Here is a 21,456-nt window from a genome sequence, read left to right on the forward strand (position 1 = left end):
CTATCGCAATCATAGAATACACGAAATATATGCTGTAAAAAATTAAAACATAATACTCATAAAAAAACATAGACTAAATATTTAACACAGAAGGAAAAATAATCGAAAAATTCATCATGCCAAATCTACCCAGAAGTGATGATCTTGAGGGGACGTAAGCACCTAAATCAAGTTTTCCAAAACTTATTAGAAACATAGTTGGAAATTTCTTGAAAAGGGAGTTTCACAAATTATGGAACACCTAGAAGAAGGATTAAGCTTTTCAAGCTATATGGAAAATTATACGTAAAAAACATGCATTTTACATAAATATTTTACCGTAGACAGAGTCGTATACAACTATTGTGCTCGCCCAAAAACAAATACAAATATGTCTATGAGTGATGACTCAAAAGGTATTAATTTAATATACTTATTATAAAATAAGTTCTCACAAAAACTATAGGTGCAAATCTTCAAGGCAACGAGCTCTACTACAATTTAGTTCGTTATCTATCATCTCATATGCAATCTATTAAAAATGTCAGTTCCAGCAGATTCTCTATAAAATTTATCTAAAAACTATAGAATTCTTTAAAATGTAATGGAGAGGCACTATTACAGTTTTACTCACATCAATGGACAAGATATACAAACGCTAGTTTTTGTATACATCATATATTTAAATATTTAAACAATTTTTGGGTAAAAAGGAAAATTGATGAAGGGAAAACAGGTGTTTATAACGTTTATACAGTATGAATTCCACAAAAAATCTCTCAACTAAAAAAACTAGCTTGCATTAGTTAGATGGAAACTTGATATGTTTAATGATATTCATGAAAAAGTAACTGAAACTTTACTAAAAATTATTGAAAGACAAAGGAATGGGGAATTAGTAAATACATCCCTTCTAAAAAATGTGATAAATTCATATGTTTCTCTTGGGCTTGATGAAAAAGATTCATCTAAATTAGTATTGGATGTATATAGCAATTTTTTTGAAAAACCATTTATAGAATCTACTGAAATATATTACAAGGCAGAGGCAAAAAAATATATATCTGAAAATAGTATTACAGATTACATGAAAAAGGTTTGAATATTTAAACTTTATTTTATTTTTTTTAAAAAATAAGGTTGAAGCAAGATTACAAGAAGAAAAAACTCGTATACAATTATATCTTCATCCAAGCACAACCAAAATTCTTATGAATGTTTGTGATCATGTTTTTATACAAAATTATTCAGAACTTCTTCAAAATGAATTCCAAAATATTCTTAACTCTGATAGACAAGAAGATATGACTCGTATATATACTCTCCTTTCACGTATTTCTAATGGTGTAAATCCATTAAAAATAAAATTTGAAGCACACGTATGCAAAGAAGGATTGCTTGCTGTAGAAAAAATAGCCAATGATTCTACTAATTCTTTGGTAGGTCCAATAATTTTATTCTTAATATAACGTTTTAGGATCCAAAACTTTACATCAATGCTTTACTAGAAGTTCGTTCACGATATAATGCATTAGTGCTCACTGCTTTCAAAGGAGACATGGAATTTATAAAAGCATTGGACAATGTATTCATTATTTCATTTTTCTTTTTTAACACCTATTAGGCTTGCCGCGAATTTATTAACCGTAATAAAGTTTGTCACTTATCATCATCAAAATCTCCAGAACTTCTTGCAAAATACTGTGACACTTTGCTTAAAAAAAATTCTAAAATTTTAGAAAGAAATGACTTTGAAAATACACTTATTAATATTGTAAATAATTTCTTTTTAAGAATTATCATAACCACTGATAGATGACTATTTTTAAATATGTTGAAGATAAAGATGTATTTCAAAAATTTTATTCAAAAATGCTAGCTAAACGTTTGATCAATGGAACATCTGTATCTGATGAAGCAGAAACAAGTATCATATCCAAACTAAAAGAAGCATGTGGATTCGAATATACAAATAAACTCCAAAGAATGTTTCAAGATATAGGTGTATCTAGAGGCCTTCAGGAATCATTTAAAGAGTCATTACGACAATCATTAGATTCATATAATCTTTCAAGTTAGTGTTATATATATATTAATATATATTGATAAATTTTATAGTTGATTTTTACATTATTGTTCTTGGAACAGGATTTTGGCCTTTACAACCACCATCAACTCCTTTTAATATTCCGAATGAATTAGTAAACATTTATGAAAAATTCCAATCATTTTACCAAAAAAAGCATAATGGTCGTAAACTTAACTGGTTATTTCAATTATCTAAAGGAGAATTAAAAGCTAATTATTTACCAAATATGAAAATATCTCATACATTCCAAGTTTCTACATATCAAATGGGAATTCTTTTAGCATATAATACATCAACAACATTTTCATATGAACAACTTCAAGATATAACAGCGTTAAAAAAAGATGTTCTAGATGCATCTTTGAATATATTAATAAAAGCAAAAGTATTGCTACTTTTTCCACCCAATATGGCAGTTGGGGATAGCGGTACTAGATACGATTTAAATATGGACTTCAAAAGTAAAAAAAGTCGAACAAACCTTAATATACCAACAAAAATTGAACAAAAACAAGAAATTGATGAAACACACAAAACAATAGAAGAAGATAGAAAACTTTTAATGCAGGTAAGATCTTATTATTATAAATTATAATTTTTAATAACTACAAGTCTACAATTGTTCGTATTATGAAAGCCAGAAAAGTCTTAAAACATATCGTTTTAATACAAGAAACTATTAGTCAAATCAAATCTCGATTTATTCCAAAAATATCAGACATTAAACGATGCATTGATGTATTAATTGAAAAAGAATATCTTGAACGACTAGGTAAAGACGAATATTCTTATTTGGCATAACATCAATTGCATCTTTATCTTTTCGTAAACATCATATTTTTTTATCATAATCAAGAAACCCTATATTATTAATAAAACTTATGTATATCCACAATATAGAAGTCCATCTACTGCTATACAGTATCTCATTAACAACCATCTCATCAGCCTCCTTAAAAACCAAAGCCATTTACTAAGTTCATTACAAATATAATGGGTACATAAATATAAAAAAAATTAAAACATGCGTTTTTTATAACATAGATATTTATTCCATTCTATAACAAATAGTCACTACAACTAAGAATTTTCTTAAATATTATTATAACACCAAATTTATCCTACATGAAATAACTATACAAAAATAAAAAAATCACAATAAAGAACCAACTACAAAAAAATATAATTCGTAAACATAAAAAAGAACGTTTACAAAGACAAATTAATAGTCTACAAAAAAGATATTTTTTATCAAAAAAATCCCTAGTCAATAAAAACCCGAACCCTCGAGAATCAGCCGAAACATTAACCATCAACATAATTAACTATAGTGCATACAACACTACATTTAACACGTTTCAGGCTTTTGCAAAGTCTAAATGGCTTCAGAAACAGCTGGAAATACAAGCATAACGAGCATGCCTCTTTCAGAGCCGCTTGAAATTGTCAAAACTGAAGATCCAGAAGTAGGGCGTAAGCGTCTAGAAGATGCTGCTCGTGCATTTCTTGTAGAACAAACACATGAAGTTATTATTCCCTCGTATGCAGCATGGTTCGATATGTCAGTAATTAATGAAATTGAAAAAAAGTCTCTACCAGAGTTTTTTAACAACAGAAATCGTTCAAAAACACCATCAGTTTATAAAGATTATCGGGACTTTATGATCAATATTTATCGACTGAATCCAATAGAATATTTAACAGTTACAGCATGTCGAAGGAATCTTGCAGGCGATGTTTGTGCTATTATGCGAGTACACGCTTTTCTAGAGCAATGGGGACTAATTAATTACCAAGTATTAAATAAGTTATATATTAAACATAAACTGATAATTTCTCAGATCGATCTTGAAACACGTCCATCAAGCATGGGGCCTCCATTTACAGGGCACTTTCGTGTAATTGCAGATACACCACGAGGACTTCAGCCGTTTCAGCCAGGACCAGGGTCAATGACCTCTCATGGAAGACCTCTTTCAGAATCTCCATCAGCCCAGCCAAAAACAAGCTATCATCTAGAGCTTCGAAAGGAATCCTATAATTCAATCTATGGAAAATCAGATAATACGTTAATTAACACTAGTACACAATCGGAAGATACACCAGATAATAAAAAACAATACTATTGTTTTACATGTGGTGTTGAGTGTAGTCGACTATTTTATCATAGCTTGAAGACAAAAAAGTTTGAACTCTGTTCAAATTGTTACCTAGAAGGGCGTTTTCCAGCAGGGTTTTTTAGTGGAGATTTTGTCAAAATGGAAGAAACACCAATAAAAACAAACAAAGAAGATTGGTCTGATCAAGAAACACTTCTGCTTCTAGAAGGATTAGAAATGTTTGATGATGATTGGAATCTGGTAGCAGAACATGTTGGTACACGAACACGTGAACAATGTGTTCTTCGATTTCTCCAGTTACCAATTCAAGATCCATATTTAGAATCCAGGACAGAAGATTTAGGTCCATTACAATATAATCGTATTCCATTTTCGCAAGCGGATAACCCTATCATGAGTGTAGTTGCCTTTCTTGCCAGTGTAGTCAATCCAAATATTGCAGCCGCAGCTGCACAATCATCATTTGAAGAACTAACCCATTCGTTGAAAAAAAGTATCGATAAACACTCAAATGATAAAGAACCATCTAACATTACTTTAAAAAAAGAGTCACAAGAACCAATAAAAATTAAACAAGAACCTATAGAACATTGTAGTCAAAATCAAACCATTAATTCGGAAGAAATGGATATTGATGAGCATAAAGGTCCTAAGTCCACAAAAGCATCTAAAAATATAGATACATTACCGTCAAATACTGTTGAAAAAGCAGCATCTATTGCATTAGGCACAGCAGCAGCAAAAGCACGCATTTTAGTGTCTCATGAAGAACGAGAAATATCTCGGCTTGTTTCAGAAGTTGTAAAATTACAATTATCTAAGCTCGAATTAAAGTTGCAACAATTTAACGAACTCGAGCAAATTCTTGAAGCAGAACGACGAGAACTAGAAAAGAATAGACAGCAGCTTTATTTAGATAGGCTTTCGATGAAAAAACAAATAATCATGATTCAAGAACAACTTAGTCAAGCTATCTCAATAGGTGGAGAAGAAGGCTTATCAATCATAAAAAAAATAGATGAATTAGGTTGCGAAGGTCCAAAACTTGAATTTAAATCTTCTACAAATCAAAATAATTTACAAGACTCAACAATTCCTTTAAGTCAAGAAAATCCATCGAATTATACATCTTACCAACTATAAATTATATTTTTATAACCCATTTAAAATGATTTTTGTATATAAAGTGTAAAAATAATTTAATATTGTTTAATTATAAATATTAATCATAATCTAGTATTTTAGATTTTCAGTATTCTACATAGCAAAACTATAAAAACATTTTTAAAATCAAAATCTAATAAATATTTATTACATACACTTATTTATATACAATTCAAAAGAAGCTTTTTCAACTCAACATTTAAAAACCAAAGATCTAAGCAAACCATTTAAACTTTAAAATTATTAGTTAGCAGATAAAAGAATAAAAAGACCGCATATATTTTAGAACTATTATTTTTCATAAACCAAACTGTTTTAAAATCCAAACATCAAAAACTTATATATTTGAATGTTATCGATATATTATACACTATTAAAATAATATTACATATATACACTAAAATATCATTAAATAATTCAATTTATGCTTGTAGGTTTAGTCTCATTATTATAGATAGACGAGTGATCAAACAAATTATATTCTTCTGACAACAAACCAATGCGATATTTAAGGGACCTAAACAACAAATTAAAAAATACTAAGATATAAAAAACCTTACAAATCATTCATATCATCTATTTCAATTTCAGAATCAAAATCATCATTATCATACTTATGCCGATCAACAACCAACGGATCTAATAATGAATCATGTACATAACGAACAATGCTTTTTCTATCAATCATAATTCTGCCACCTCTACCAATACGTTGTCTATAAGAAAGTCTTCCAGCATTAAATTTAGTAGATTGTGATAAAACAGGAAACGAATCATAAGCTAAAGATGAATATTCATCTTTAGTAGGCAAATCTAATGATGTCTTTTTAGCATTTAAACAATATGATGCAGTAATAGTCCTGAAAAAAGTAAGAGGGTATAATTTTGGATAAGGACAATATGGATTCTAATAACAATTAAACAATTATAAACTTAGTGAAATGCAATACGTCTGTAATATCTTTCCAACCAACACTTGAGAGCTGTTTTTGACGAAGAGCTTCATCAACAGCGGCACGAGATGCAGCTGCCTTTTCTGATTGATAATCTTCCAAAAGAAAAAGAGTATCTCCTTCATTAGGACCAACTGTTTGAGAAACTGAAATATGCACAGTAGAACTACTAATATCAGAAGCCTTTTTTCTCTACTAACATTAATACATCCAAATATATATATATATATACCTTATGTGAAACTAAATCATCATCCTCATCTTTAATTCCAAGCTTACGCTTTATTTCTTTTACGTGACAGCGCTGATTAAAAATACGCTGCTCTAAAAGTAAAGATTCTTTTTTTAATTGCTCTCTTCGAACAACTAACTCTATTAAATTATAAGCTTGCTCCATTTCAGAACGAAGTTTCCGCAATTTTTCAGAACTTTGAGCATCAGACCTTCTTGTCTTTCGAACCTGTCTTATCTCCCGTCTTCGAAAACATACATATGGGTCATTATCATCCTTTTCATTTTCTTCAAACTATTTTATTTATAATAAGCCCAAATTCTAATTTCAAAACACCTTTTTACCCGCAAAGAAGGCATAAGCTGCTTCCCATTATTAGAAATTCGTCTATGCTTCCAATATGGAAAAATTTGCTTTGCAAAATGCTTGTAAGATGCAAGATGAGAATTAGCAAACATAGATTCAAATTCTGAAAAATCAGCAATTTTCAAAACATCCTATAAACATAAATAATATCACAAAAAACAAAAAAACAATAAACCAAATAGAAACATGTCTGTTTTTCATTCGCAAAAAGTTCAAATTGATTCATAATAAGCTCAAATACATCTTCTGAACAATAATTCTCTTTCAAACGTTTATTACCGTTAAATTTCAAAAGCCAATCACTATCTTCCTCATTCATACTATAAGGACATCCCTCACAGTCCTCCACAGTTGTTGAAAAACGAATAAATGTTGAAGGCTCTATAAATGTCTTTTTATATAACTTTTCATAGTCATCTACAATTTTAGAAGCATCTGGTGTTGGAATATAAACTTGCTTCGAGTTAAGTGACATCTGAGAAGCAATAGCTGTACGTAAATGATGTTCCTAGAGAAACAAACCCGTCAGTTATCCAAAGTCATCATTTCTCAAAAAAAGAAGCAAAAAATATACAAAAAAAGCCATAATCAGACTTACATCTTCCTCATCTTTATCCACACCCTATAAAAAAATCAATTCATACATTTTTTTAAAAAGCATCTTAAGACGCATATATTACCGTCTCGACGAGAGGAACACTCCGCTGAAGCGATATTTCTTCATCTAAATCTGGGATATCAGCCGCTCTGTAAATTTGTAACGGAGCTTTGATAGAGATTTTCCGCTGCCTAAAACGTGCACCTGTTGCCTTTGTCATATTCTACTGTAATATAACCCTACAGTACGTCTATTCATAAACGACACGAAAATACGGGCAATCAGGCAGTACTCAAGTATGCAAGAAAACAGCCGTATAGAGGCAAAATAGACGCGTTTCCACGCCCCAAATGCCTCTCCTAGCGCCTAAAGACCCTATATTAGCCATTTTTCACGTTTTTTTGTACAAACCTTGCTTCAGAAAAAAAACAAATGATCTGCACGTCCTAAGCTACTAGGCATATGCCAAGCCTGAAAATACTCATGAAATACGCTTTATCTACTATTTTATTCCTAAACCACGCTCCTTTATTGTCTTATTGTTCTCTTTAAAACATGTTTCTTCACGGTGCAAAATTTTTCAACGGTCAATAGGGCTAGGGCGGCGAAAGATCACGTGACATTCTAAGCAAGCAAAGATTAAGGATGTTATAAAAATTTATACTTCATTAGATAAAGAAAAAGTAGACATAAAACTCAAAACACCAAGCCGACTAGCTACATGAATTGGCTTAACAACGCCAGTATCAGAAGATATATCTACAATAATAGCAAATGCTTTATAATCAAAAAATTTTAAAAGCAAAGCAATTGGTGTATCAAGTGTAATAACAACAAATCTATGATCAGAATGATTTAAAGAAGACTCAGACTGTTCAGCAAGCCATTGTGCAATATGGACGGCTGATTGAAGATGTTTTTCAAGATTTTGAATTAATGGAGCAATTGGGTCTGAAAAAGTTACAAGACGCTGAGCTATAAACGAAAGAACTCTTTCTAGATTCCAGTTTAAAACAGAGTCTTAGAATAATTTGAAACCTTACCAGAAGAAACAAGACCAACTAGCTCTTTCGATATAGGATTTACAACTGGTAATAAATCAAGTAAATTATTTTTCATAGTTTTCAAAACAAAAGAGCATAGCATGGAAGACTCAATAAGCGTAATTTCCTTGAGATTCATTGACCTAACAGTAGCTATATCCAAACTCAAATGTTTTGTAGGGCTATCAATAAACGAATGTTCAAGCATCCAACGATCATCCAAAAACTTAGTAATATAATTCCTAATAGAATCTGGAAGAATAACAACACATGTTTCCCCTTTCTTCAATTCTTTTGCTACTTGCATTGCAGCAACAACAGCACTACCACTACTTCCACCACATAATAATCCTTCATCTGCAATTAATCGTCTAGCCATAAGAAATGACTCTTTGTCAGATGTTTTAACCCATAGATCAACAAGAGATCGATCAAGAACATCTAAATTCATCAGAATAAACAATAAATTTCTCAAAAAAAAATAACCTGGAACAAAATCATAACCAATACCTTCAACATGATAAATATCTACCCCTGTATTCAAAGATTCAGGCAAGGCAAGAATTGATCCTACAGGATCCACACCAACAATCTAAAACCCATTAAAATTATCAAAAAAGAATGTCAAACCTTAATATTTTTGTTATATTTTTTCAACGCTCGTGCAACACCTGTAATCGTACCCCCAGTACCAACACCTGCCACAAGCATGTCTATCTTTCCACCGGTCTGCTCCAAAATCTCAGAAGCTGTATACAACTCATGTGCATTCGGATTATTGGGATTTTTATACTGGTCAAGAATAACCGAACCTGGAATCTCATCCCGTAAACGATTTGCAACTCCAATATGCGACTCTGGTGAATCAAAAGGCTCCTCAGTCGGAGTACGAACAATTTCAACACCTAACGCCTTCATAACATAAACCTTTTCTGCAGACATTTTCTACCACTTGTTAATAATGCTCATTAGTAACATCTGATAACCTCCGGAAGTGTAATAATTGTACGATACCCTTTAACAGCTGACACTAGAGCTAACCCAATACCCGTGTTCCCACTAGATAAGATACTTAAGAACCAATGTTATTTTTTTCCTACATCACTTTACCTCGTTGGCTCAATAAGCGTTGAGTTAGGTTTTAATAATCCTTCTCGCTCTGCTTCTTCAACCATCATCTTTGCAATCCTTATTCCATCCATTAGATGTTACTTTAACAGTTATTTTAAGTACCTGTCTTTAGCACTTCCACCTGCATTGAAAAATTCACATTTTGCCACTAAAACAAATAAAACCAATATAAAAAAACAAATATAATCATACAAACAGTACATTCAAGGTTCTCCTGCTTAGGAATCCGGTTTAACCGAATCATTGGTGTTTTTCCAATATGTTGTAAAACATTTTCAGAAACTTTTAAGAAAAAAACGTCAGCTACAAGAAAAACACAAATAAACACTTACTTCCTTCTATCATTGCCTATTCATACCATGTAATAACCTGTATCAACCGCACTACCTATCTACTCAAGTGAATTGACTTTTTTTTCAAAAACCGTACGTTAATCGAACACGAAAACCTTACCGTTCTTCTCTAAAACCTCATATATTTATATCTTACCATCCTAACATCTAAGAATGGGACATAAAAACTCAAAAATTCTCGATACAATATCAGATTTACCAAAATGCAAATACCTATTGTTGTATGAAAATACAACTAAACAAGCAACAGTTACACCGGAAGAAATCCAACGAATTTATAAACGTTTTATCAAGATGGATACAGATAATTCAGGATCTATTGATCGCTGCGAGTTCTTATCAATTCCACAAATTTCGAAAAACCCATTAGCAGCACGTCTTTTTGCCGTAGTTGATAAAGACGGGGACGGCAGCATGGATTTTAACGAACTATTGCAAAGCCTTAGCCTTTTTTCCACTAAAGGCTATAAAAAAGAAAAACTAAGATGTTAGCTATTCTCTAAAAGCACGCAAAATCTACTAAGCGTGCAACATCTGCATTGTAAAATATATTAATTGCATAGTTGCCTTTAGGATATATGATATGGACCGTGACGGATATATTTCAAATGGGGAACTTTTCCTCGTCCTCAAAATGATGACCGGCAATAACCTTAAAGATCGACAACTTCAACAGGTATTCAGAATCACAACAAAGCTGTAACCAAAATGTAGTGTAAAAGCTACATAAACACAAATACAATTATAGCAAGGCAACAATCCTCCACCATTTATTCCAGTTTAAAACAAATATCTTAGAAATTCATTTTTCAAATACTAATTCTTGTCTATAGATTGTCGACAAGGTAAAAATAACAACAGTAACTCTACAAAATTAATCGGCAATAGACGATTATGGAGGCAGACAAAGATAAGGATGGAAAAATCAGCTTCGACGAATTTACTAAAATGGTTATTGATACAGTACTATTATTACCTAAAATAACCAAACGCTAATCATACAGGACCTTACTCACATGGCCCTCGACTCAAATGCCTACTAGCTACAATACTTAACCACTGTTATATCACCATAATGCAACCATAAAATACCAACTATTACTAAAAAATAATCTACTAATACAACACTATCAATCAATCCAATAAATCAGCCTAATAAAACATTAATTGGTCCAAAATACCAACCAACCAATTAAACACAAGACCAAATACTAAACTAAATATTGAGTCATACTTTTTTCATTTAAATATTAATTTAAATACCAAACAACAACTTTATATTTTCACCCACTTTTCAGTCTTGCTGTATCCTTCCTGTTTTTCAAAACATATTTACAGTGTTTTCTAATCAGAATTTCTAGCTACTACAACAGTACTTCTCTGTGCCTTAAGCAGTGTCAACGCATGACGCATCACTAAAAGAATCAGAATCTCCTCATATCAAATATGATAAAACTATCATACAGTATGCTTAAAACACTACAATGTTATTTAAAATCTCATTCAGAAGCATACTTAAAATAATATCCAAAAAAGCGCTTAGAACATCCCTAAGTGCATTTAAAGTGCTATAATGTCAAAAACAATACTGTAATATTAAGAATGCACTTGAATTCACAAAAATACTCTATAATCATCATAGCAACAATAGCTTTTCTACATTCAAAATTACATCACAGCGCACATAACTAAAATTTATTCCATCTAAAGCCAATCAAAGCACTGGACATATTTAAAATACATGCCCGCTAATATTTCTACAACTCACTGTCCTGAAAACCCTTTATATAGAAATATGTTGTTTTAAAACAATAGCTTTTTACAACTCAAAGAACATTTATTCACATACTTTCAAGAATACGTTCCTCCCATAACCCTCTTTCATAATCAACAAGACCATACTTCTCAAGCTGATCACACCATCCAATCATTTCACGAGCAAGAAGCTCTAATTGAGCTTCTGTTATTAACGGAACTTCTCCGGCATTTGCCTGAATCTCCTCACGAGTCCGGCACAAAAAATACAACCATGCTTCGTTTAAACATTGCCATGCTGCCAAACTCACATCTACTGCTTCCCCTACAAAGTTAGCAATCCTCACTCAACCATTGAAACAATGCCCAAGAAAAGCAAAAAAGTAACATAATAACATAATAGCACACCACAACAACGCACTATTCTCCTTTCTGTATCATGCTACTCTGTTTCTGCTTATTTTTGCTTTTTCTAACCTTCACAAACAATATGAGCTACGAGCCAATTGGTAACGCTCCAAAGAAGACGAATAGCTTCAGGCCAACGACTACTTACAACATCTGCCGCTGCCTTAAGCATCATCGCCTGAATCCGGTCCCCCATTGCTATTGAAACATCTCCAGAAACATTCAATACCCGTTCTTCCTGTACTGTCTGCTCCATTAATGCCTCCACTATCTCTCAAAACTTATAATCTCATTCAACACCGAAAATACGTGTATTCAACAAAAATACATATATCCAACAGAAAATACACCTGTTTAATAACAACTATATATCTGCAGCTGAAATGCGTATATTCAATATATATTCAACCGCAAATACGTCTCTATTTAATAGTAAATACTTCTGTTTCACAGTGAATACACCTTTTTAATAGTAATTGTCTACTCTTTATTCACAATACTAACACTTAGACTTAATAAATACAAAAACATAAAATATTACAGTTCCACTCAGTACGATAGTAATAAAACGCGTCGCGACGCGACGCGTTGACACTTCGGATGTCAAATTGTATATACTCCATAGATAAAAATATATACACAAAACACCCTACATACACAGAAAAATTCCATATTTCACCTCAAAACTCACATTATCTACTTCTAACTCTACAATAATATGTATACCACAGACTAGCATTCCAAATCACATATCGGATGAACTGAGAGCAACATATATGTACGACACTTATCGTACATAGCGTACATATATTGAAATATATATTAAGTTATATATCAAAATATATATATAGAAATATTATACATAAATTCTACACTCCAGTACTCATTCAATTAACTCTCATTCTTCATTACATTACTCCGCCCCTTACAGCCGCACTACTGCCCTCCTTCACTGCACAGCCTCTTTTTTTTAAATTCTCGATAATACCATTTTTACCCCTCGAAACGGCCAATATGCGACGAAAAATGCGTAGCAAAACAGCTGTGCGCCGAGGACCACGTCCTATAAGGCAAGTAATCCCTTAAAAACACATATTTTCTCATTCTCTATAGCTCACAGATCAGTTCGTTGCCTACATCGTCTACAATCCCTCCTATAGCGCCACGCAAACGCGGACGGCCCTCCAAAAAACCTCCCGTGCCAATCACTACACCTCCACGTTCGGCAGTAGAAGTCCATCCTCCACCACGCCCTGTATATATCGAGACAAATAATACACATATAGCACCATCTGGAGCGCATGTAATCACTGAAACAGCGCATATACCCCCTACAGAGACACATTTGCACCATCCAGTCTATCCTACAGGTTCTTGGACGCATACAACTGATGCATTGGGTCATTCCTTAGCCATTCCACCTACAATCACGCCTATAACTGTGCAAAACACTGCAACAACTACTCCTCCACGCCGAAGCCGTGGATTAAGTGTAAATCTTGTAGTAGGAGAAAGTGGTATTGCACGGGTTGTACAGAGTGAGCCTTCAGAAACAGAATTGCAGCAAACACACAAAATACAGGCGACAAAATACGCACAGGATACAGATGAGGCAATATATGCGCCAATATATGCATCTTTAGACAAAAAAAACGAGATATATGCGCACCCACATGGTACCTCTGGTACCTCTGATACACAACACGGGACATATGTGCTCAATACACCACTGGGCACACCTCTAAATGAGCGTACATGGACAGGCGGGCGGTCGGGGAATGATTGCTTGGCATTTGTGACGAGTCGGCAAGGTTTTGTCCGTGTAGAAGCTCTACACGGGCGGTGGTCGCCAGGCTTAGTTGATTTTGGTGTACAATTAAGCCCAGAAAGCCTGTGGGGAAGTTCAGGCGAAGAGGCGACAGATGATGAAAATATTATGGATGCACGAGTAGCAATGAAACGGCTTGTTGAACGGCGCCGTACAGTTGGATTAGGTTAGTTTTGAAAATATAGAAGCAGTATGGGGAGTATAAGGGTATTGAGTATAAATACACAAAAAGAAAAAATAACTGTGTATGAAAATTAATTTGAAGCTTCAGCGGAATATTTTTATATTTTGAGTAAATCTAATTATAAAAATAGGATTGGATGAATGCCTAGGAGAAGTGTGGAATACACCGTCGTTTCAAGCAGGAAAACGGCAACGACGGCTGTGCTGTAAAGCATGCCATATGACATTTCGACAATTTTGGGTATTACAGGCTCATGAAAAAAAATGTAATGTTAAGGTAGAACGGAAGAAGTGAATGATATATAATTAACAAGTATAAGCAAACACCATTTCTTTCATCAGATTATTTCGACGATACAGTAGAAGATTGTATTCCATATTTTCATGAAGATACGCGTTCAGAGTACAGTATTTCATCACCTATGTTAGCAGAATCGTTATCGAGACATTTAGACACTCCACGTAAGAGTACGGCATAATAAAGTAAATACATAAAATTGTATAACATAACAATGGATTAAATCATGTAGCAATGAATTATCCAGCTTAATAATAATCAATATGAGCTTCAGATTAGCACAATATATCGAGCAAACATTATAATATAAGCCAATGTATGTGAAGACAAATTAGAAGTATAAGAGTATGAAAATGGGACAGAGCATAAATATTTCATCTTCTTTTTCTGGAAATAAATAACATTTTTTATGTTTTTACATGTACGGTGTTTTATAATAAATAGTTCAGCATTTACATTTCATTATTACATATTTTCTAGAAATATACAAAAGCCTTTGTGCACAAACATTTACATCCAGAATGATATTTATATAGGTCTTGTCATTACATGAATACATATATTTCCTTAGTATTATTCTGGTTATTTGTATAAAACTACCACTTTTCCTCAAGTGTTACTTTGAACTGCTCATAATCACTCCTCCGGAAAAACGACAACTCTGTTTCATGTTCTACATCTTATCAAGACCCATAATGTTTATGACAAAGTGACCTACGCACACCGTAAGCAGAAAGAGTCATAGATGGATCAAGCAACATCCATTCTTCATGATCTAAGTTGATAACACGATTCGATGTCTAAATATCAATTAACATCTATTTGAAATCAATAATATATTAAACTTTTGATCCATAAGCATGAGAATAAATCTTAAGCGTATCTATTGAATTGTTAAAAACAATTTAAAACTTTTATGCAGGTTTGCTGCTTTAACTAAGACAAACCGAAGGGAAACGTAGAATACAGCTGAAATGCCGGCTGTTTACTAATTTCTTAAAATATCAACAACAAATGCCATTCTATTACTCAATACATCTCTAGAAACCTCTTTGAATACGCTGCTGAAACTCTGACACTGTTGTTTGCTCAAGATCAACATCATGAAGAACCAAATACTTAATTGTTCGGTGTACAAATGATTTGATCAACCTGACTGTTAAAACTGCAGAAGACATTGAAAATGAAACAGAGAGAGTGTTTTCAAGATACTCTAAAATCTTTATACCGTTTCTATTATCTATAACACTTTGAAGCTCTATCGTAAAAGATTTAAGTTTATGTCTTAACGAAATTTAAGAGCGCTAAAAATCTTAAATTCATGTTATAAAAAGTTAAAAAAAATATTAAAAAAACATTAAAATATTAGAAATTAAAGTTCAACATTAAACAGAAGTCAAAATGCTAAAGAGTTATTAGTTGCAAATCAAGGATTAAACAACAAATTAAAAATTTAATCTTTTAAAAATTAAGTGTAATTAAAATTTGCAATCTAAGTCGCCTGAAAGGAAATAAGTTTTTAGTTAAATTCTTTTTCTACACTTCTGTTTCTATTAAACACAGTGCTCAATTCAATGCAAAACTTAGTCTTGAATAAAAAAGAATTAACCTAGTGAAACAACAATTTAACCAACAAATAATTAGTAATTAAGTTATACAAGCAATAACAGAGCATTCTAAGGAAAGAAAGACTGTCAAACTAATAAAATTAAATAAAATATTTAAAACTACTTAAACAATTAATTTTATCAAGAAATCAGTGAAATTTTAGAAAAATTAAATTAGAAATGTTTGCAACAAAAACCAGATCCAGAACCAAGGCTAGGACGGGAACTGAAGAACGTATTATTATTGACTTAACAGAAGATGCCACGCCCAAAATAACTAATAACGATTCAGCGTTAAAAACAACATCAGAAGAAGATTCATCAAGCGTTATTTCTTCAAATGAAAAATCTTATAATATTTCAAATGGTTCAGGACTTGCAAGTATATGCTGTGCAATATGTTTAGATGCTCCTACAGATTTAAGCGCAACTCCATGTGGTAAATCTAAATACAATACAAATAACCTAACTGACACACAAAGGCCATTTATTCTGTCTTTCATGTATCCATAGAGCGATTGGTCGTGGAATTTGCCCTGTCTGTAGGCAACATGTTAATCGACAACGTATACTCCCCCTTGAAATAATGCTTGCACCAAACAAAAGCGAATAAAACAAATATAGTGACTTTAGTAACTCTATTAAAACAGCTTTATAACAGTTTTTGTAAAACAACATTTGAAAGTAGCTTTTACATAGTCTTTACATAACTTACAATTTCTCATTTTATTTACAACACAGTTGTAACTTTAATAAAATAGTTTTTATACAATAAATTTTATACAACAGCTTTTCAATGAAAAAAATACAACTAATTCTGAACTTTCAAAAAACTCATTTAAGACTCATTTCAGCTCGTCTATGGTATATTTCATTTTCAAATTATATGTTTTAACACATTTTTAAAATAGTGAAAAAAGTTAATGACATGAATTAATATGCAATAACTCACAAAGCAGAAACTATATCTATTATAATTGCATTAGTTACATATATTTTAGTGCAGTAACAAATTCAAAATCAATAATTATAAATATTGAATAATTTACAGACAAGTGATTTAAAGTGATTAAAAATATTATACATATTTTATTCAGAGACAATAGCACTTTACAGTATTGAAAAAATGAAATCATTATTTCCGATTTTATATATTAAACAGATGATATATATAATACGTTAATCAAAAAAAAAGTGTATTATATATAGCAAACCATATTTGAAGCAACAATAACAATTATAATTATTAAAAGAAAGATGAATTATTTCTTCATTATCAATAAAATCTATCAAAGCATTCTATCCATTAAATAATTCAGCATAGATACTAAAAAAATTATCAGACTTTATCAAAATGTCAATTAAAACCTCTCCATATTAACAATCACGTATAAAACAAATTAAATATAAAAAAATATATTGTATCATCTTAAGTTTCTAAATCATACATATTAATAGTAATAAAATAATCATAAACACAAATAACTATTTATTAATATCATCACTATACATCAAAATAAACAATATATCTAAAACTACAGTCTTTTTAAATATGATTTCCTTAGATTATTTTTCTAAAAATAATATAACCATCTACAAAAAAACTTTTATACAATACTCATAGAACCAGGGTAAAAAATAAAACACTTTTTATTATAAAATAATTAATCTATAGGTAATATCAAAATTTAAGTAAACAATATTAGTAAATATACAAGTTAAACATATTAATATAAAATCAATATATTACTGTCTAATAACATCAATTAGTTAAAAAAAAAAGTAAAAACAAAAAAAAAATTGATACATATATATTAACCTTATTTAATTGTACTTAGCAAGAATAACAGATTACTAATAACTTAACCAAAACATTTACTAAAATAATAACATATTAATTTTATTGAAAAAAGGCAAATATAATCTCTTTTTAAATTAAGTATGGATATGCTTATCATTAGAAAAATATTTTATAACAGAATACCAACTCTGAAATAAAGTAATAATACATTAGAAAACAGATAACAATAAATAATAAATTAACAAAGTAAATTTCAACTAAATTTGTTCTAAATAATCCAAAAAAGGACAAAGACGGCTAAAAAATAAAAATTATTTTTCCTAAAACTCATAAATTCTTATTTTTTAATTATTTATTAAAAAACATATTTATCTAATATAACTATTCAACAAAATTATTCCTATCAACAGTATACACTTAAATTTTTAGAAAATAAATTTACAAAAATATCATCTATAAGAGTACAAAACTCCTAAAATATAATCTGAGCTTTTTTAATTTTATCAACAAAAACTCTCATCTAGTATTCATAATTAATAACATTTTCTATAACAACTCAAACACTTTGTCTTTTTAACATTTTTATGATTCATCCTAAACTAAATTTATTTTATTATATATATTTATTTAAATCTAACTCTAAGCTTAAATTTTAAATTCTAGATTCAAACTTTTTCACTTAATGTCTAGCACTAGATATCATAACTATAAAACTAAATTCAACATATATTGTCATAGTATTAATGACAAACGAAAAAAAACAAAAATAAGCAATTAATACAAAAATAAAATTTCTTTTACATTAATAACTATTTTAATACTTAATATACATTTTAGAAACTTTTAGCTATTTTCCCCGCTTTTCTAATATTTTTCTAGTATCTTTACACACTTAACGCACGAGCCTTATTGCAGAAAAATAATTAATTAGTCTTTACTTAGCATAAATTTAGTATCTATTTAACACCAATTTAGTGGCAATTGAACTTATAACTTAACAGTAATTTAAAGAAATATTTAAAAGGCTTTAAACTAAAAAAATAACATAAAGTTAGAAAATGCATTTGTACCAGCTTAACCTTAACATTGTCTGAATTAGCACGCAATTGATGCCAATTTGATACAAGTTAATACTATTAAATAATAACAGTGTCACTAAATTTCACTATGTACTCGAAATACTAGATACTGTCAGTCTCAATATTTTTAACACTTATCAATGGATGTCAACATTTATCACTATTTACCAGGACCTGTCTAGAAGATAAATCAGACTAGACGTGGATATTAACGAAATGATGTGTACACGGCGGGGGTATCGCTGAAGATGACCAAGACGTCCAAGTTTTATCAAAAAGGATGCCTGCAACTTAAAAACCACACTCTGAAGGACGGGGCGCCAGGTCAAACAGTCGCCGCACCCCCGCTTCCTTATAATACTGCTAAGAATTCCTCGGGGATTCCCTGAATGGAGACTTTTCATCCAGGTGTCAGTGTTCTTAATACACCGTCCAATGTACAGCCTGGAGTTGATACTGGCAAATGGATTTCTGTTTATCATTGGCCAACGGCCGGATATACAGTTTCCCCATTACATGATACTGATATGAAATGGGCTCTTCATACAGGTATACCAATAACAATACCATCAACTATATCATCACCAATATCTACTTCAATACCAACAGCTATATCTACATCATTACCATCGACTATATCAACAGCAATACCACCAGCTATGTCTACAACTATATCCACACCTTTTGGGCCAGATACAACAATACCTTCAACTGATGCACATGATACATATGCTTATTCTGTATGGACACCATCAACAAATCATTCGACAGTGCCATCAACTGTACAAACAACATCAGCTGTACAGGCTGTACAAGCTATGCAAGCCGTCCAAACAGTTTGTACATATTCACCAGCACTAACGCAGTCAACACTAACGCAACCAACATTAACAACATTAGCATCATTAACACCGTCTTCACTAACGACGCCTACACTTTCATCTGAATGGACATCTTTTGGACGCAAAGAAAAACCAGCAAATCATGGTACAGTAAGTAGTGGACCAATTCCTGCTAATCCATTACGTATTTATAAAGATCCAAATGGCGTCGATTGGATTAGTTTTGCATACAGTCGAGAACGTATTCGTACAGAATATACCATCCGTGGTGATGTTGAAACAGTTGATCTTGATACGCTTCCTGAAGAATTTAAACAACAAAATTGTGTAAGTAAAATGCAAAAAATATTAAGGAGAAATGGAAATATTGTAGAGAAACAATAGCATATAGAAAAAAACTTTAAAAACATGACATTTTCAGCATTTTCTTAGCACTATAAGCAAATCTTATTGCATTTATACATCTATACACATATATTTATCATTGCTTTTAACAAATGATGTTGTCTAAGCAACATATTACCTAGGCAAACATAACAGCAATGAACTATTCAAATGTATAAATGAACATTTTCTTCTCCTTTTTATGTTTTTTTTTTACTTAAAGTCTCACAAAAACCTCATAGATTTACCCACGTGCGCGTGTACCACCAGAACAATATACAGGTACACGACATCGCTATGAGACAGAATGTAATTCAATCGGATGGGCACTTTCAAAATTAAATCCATGCTTACGCAATAAACGTGGGTTAATTCAGCGTGCAGTTGATTCATGGCGCAATAAAGAACCAAGTTTACGCAGTCGACGGATTAGACGAATGGTTGCACTTAATGACTTACATTGCACACAGGAAAATAACATAATACATGAAAATGCAAATACATTAAGTGCATTGGATACATCAGTTGTATGTATGTCATCAAACACGTCACCATTACCACCGCAGTTTCGGCAAGTTACTTCATGTAATGTGATGACAAACACGTTACACGGACTACATGAGATTGGAAAAAAGACAGGGAAATCAGAAAATACAGAAGAAGCAGTATTGAAAAGACCAAAATATATTCTTTTAGACGACAATAGAAAAGGAACACGTGTACGAGTACGTGTTAGTCTAGATGAAGTAAGTTTAGAAGAAATTCCAGACGCATTTCGACGAGATCATTGTGTGTTTCCACGAAGGTTTGTATCAATACATGCATCATACGGAGAATCAGAAATAGAATATGAACAAACAGAAGAAATAAAAAAAGAACAAGCAATAAATGAAATAGGATGGAAACTTGCTTGGCTTAATATGCGGTTATTTGCAAATCGACCAAGTTTTTTACAGCGTGCAGTCGATGCGTATAGAAATAAGATTGAGCTAATTACATGTGAAGAAAAATGGGGAACACGCAAAGGACGAAAAGCATGGCTTAACAAAACAAATTAATAAAGCGACTATACTAAAAATTTGTGGAAAAGAGTATTTTTGTTTCTTTTTATATACGCTTCTCTACATTTATTTTCTCCTTACATATCCATCTATCTATAAATATATATACACGCGATATACATTCATGGCATTTTTCTTTATAAGACAATAAAATAATTAATATTTGGAAAGGCATTGTTTTA

At 31.4% G+C, this 21,456-nt stretch overlaps 10 protein-coding genes across 10 annotated transcripts; 6 read left to right on the forward strand and 4 right to left on the reverse strand.

The window, feature by feature from the left end:
- Positions 1-116: 116 nt before the first annotated feature.
- On the forward strand, positions 117-2,869 carry T551_02642 (uncharacterized protein; the record flags this gene model as incomplete). Its single annotated transcript, XM_018374905.1, has 12 exons — positions 117-154; positions 199-285; positions 328-395; positions 428-522; positions 568-735; positions 776-1,075; positions 1,119-1,418; positions 1,457-1,564; positions 1,604-1,753; positions 1,795-2,053; positions 2,098-2,636; positions 2,681-2,869. The coding sequence occupies 12 exons, from the start codon at positions 117-119 to the stop codon at positions 2,867-2,869; spliced, it is 2,301 nt and encodes a 766-aa protein (XP_018228785.1).
- Positions 2,870-3,447: 578 nt separating this feature from the next.
- On the forward strand, positions 3,448-5,331 carry T551_02643 (uncharacterized protein; the record flags this gene model as incomplete). Its single annotated transcript, XM_018374906.1, has 1 exon — positions 3,448-5,331. One exon carries the CDS (start codon positions 3,448-3,450, stop codon positions 5,329-5,331), a length of 1,884 nt encoding a protein of 627 aa, XP_018228786.1.
- Positions 5,332-5,908: 577 nt separating this feature from the next.
- On the reverse strand, positions 5,909-7,721 carry T551_02644 (uncharacterized protein; the record flags this gene model as incomplete). The annotated part of the gene is made up of 7 exons (XM_018374907.1): positions 5,909-6,259; positions 6,303-6,497; positions 6,538-6,831; positions 6,882-7,034; positions 7,079-7,411; positions 7,502-7,525; positions 7,584-7,721. The coding sequence occupies 7 exons, from the start codon at positions 7,719-7,721 to the stop codon at positions 5,909-5,911; spliced, it is 1,488 nt and encodes a 495-aa protein (XP_018228787.1).
- A 438-nt stretch (positions 7,722-8,159) lies between these two features.
- T551_02645 (cystathionine beta-synthase) lies at positions 8,160-10,020 on the reverse strand (the record flags this gene model as incomplete). The annotated part of the gene is made up of 9 exons (XM_018374908.1): positions 8,160-8,497; positions 8,545-8,985; positions 9,031-9,136; positions 9,175-9,489; positions 9,531-9,603; positions 9,655-9,732; positions 9,778-9,823; positions 9,868-9,957; positions 10,008-10,020. The coding sequence occupies 9 exons, from the start codon at positions 10,018-10,020 to the stop codon at positions 8,160-8,162; spliced, it is 1,500 nt and encodes a 499-aa protein (XP_018228788.1).
- A 161-nt stretch (positions 10,021-10,181) lies between these two features.
- On the forward strand, positions 10,182-10,812 carry T551_02646 (calcineurin regulatory subunit B; the record flags this gene model as incomplete). Its single annotated transcript, XM_018374909.1, has 4 exons — positions 10,182-10,233; positions 10,279-10,515; positions 10,592-10,704; positions 10,777-10,812. The coding sequence occupies 4 exons, from the start codon at positions 10,182-10,184 to the stop codon at positions 10,810-10,812; spliced, it is 438 nt and encodes a 145-aa protein (XP_018228789.1).
- A 560-nt stretch (positions 10,813-11,372) lies between these two features.
- T551_02647 (uncharacterized protein) lies at positions 11,373-12,447 on the reverse strand (the record flags this gene model as incomplete). The annotated part of the gene is made up of 3 exons (XM_018374910.1): positions 11,373-11,443; positions 11,878-12,108; positions 12,261-12,447. 3 exons carry the CDS (start codon positions 12,445-12,447, stop codon positions 11,373-11,375), a joined length of 489 nt encoding a protein of 162 aa, XP_018228790.1.
- A 770-nt stretch (positions 12,448-13,217) lies between these two features.
- T551_02648 (uncharacterized protein) lies at positions 13,218-14,681 on the forward strand (the record flags this gene model as incomplete). Its single annotated transcript, XM_018374911.1, has 4 exons — positions 13,218-13,265; positions 13,312-14,185; positions 14,334-14,479; positions 14,523-14,681. 4 exons carry the CDS (start codon positions 13,218-13,220, stop codon positions 14,679-14,681), a joined length of 1,227 nt encoding a protein of 408 aa, XP_018228791.1.
- A 415-nt stretch (positions 14,682-15,096) lies between these two features.
- T551_02649 (uncharacterized protein) lies at positions 15,097-15,678 on the reverse strand (the record flags this gene model as incomplete). The annotated part of the gene is made up of 5 exons (XM_018374912.1): positions 15,097-15,173; positions 15,219-15,300; positions 15,346-15,383; positions 15,448-15,495; positions 15,549-15,678. The coding sequence occupies 5 exons, from the start codon at positions 15,676-15,678 to the stop codon at positions 15,097-15,099; spliced, it is 375 nt and encodes a 124-aa protein (XP_018228792.1).
- Positions 15,679-16,287: 609 nt separating this feature from the next.
- Positions 16,288-16,720, forward strand: T551_02650 (uncharacterized protein; the record flags this gene model as incomplete). The annotated part of the gene is made up of 2 exons (XM_018374913.1): positions 16,288-16,546; positions 16,590-16,720. The coding sequence occupies 2 exons, from the start codon at positions 16,288-16,290 to the stop codon at positions 16,718-16,720; spliced, it is 390 nt and encodes a 129-aa protein (XP_018228793.1).
- A 2,656-nt stretch (positions 16,721-19,376) lies between these two features.
- On the forward strand, positions 19,377-21,271 carry T551_02651 (uncharacterized protein; the record flags this gene model as incomplete). The annotated part of the gene is made up of 2 exons (XM_018374914.1): positions 19,377-20,198; positions 20,456-21,271. The coding sequence occupies 2 exons, from the start codon at positions 19,377-19,379 to the stop codon at positions 21,269-21,271; spliced, it is 1,638 nt and encodes a 545-aa protein (XP_018228794.1).
- Between the last annotated feature and the right edge of the window lie 185 nt (positions 21,272-21,456).

This window comes from Pneumocystis jirovecii (genome assembly GCF_001477535.1).
Source record: "Pneumocystis jirovecii RU7 chromosome Unknown supercont1.12, whole genome shotgun sequence".
Lineage (NCBI taxonomy): Eukaryota > Fungi > Ascomycota > Pneumocystomycetes > Pneumocystales > Pneumocystaceae > Pneumocystis > Pneumocystis jirovecii.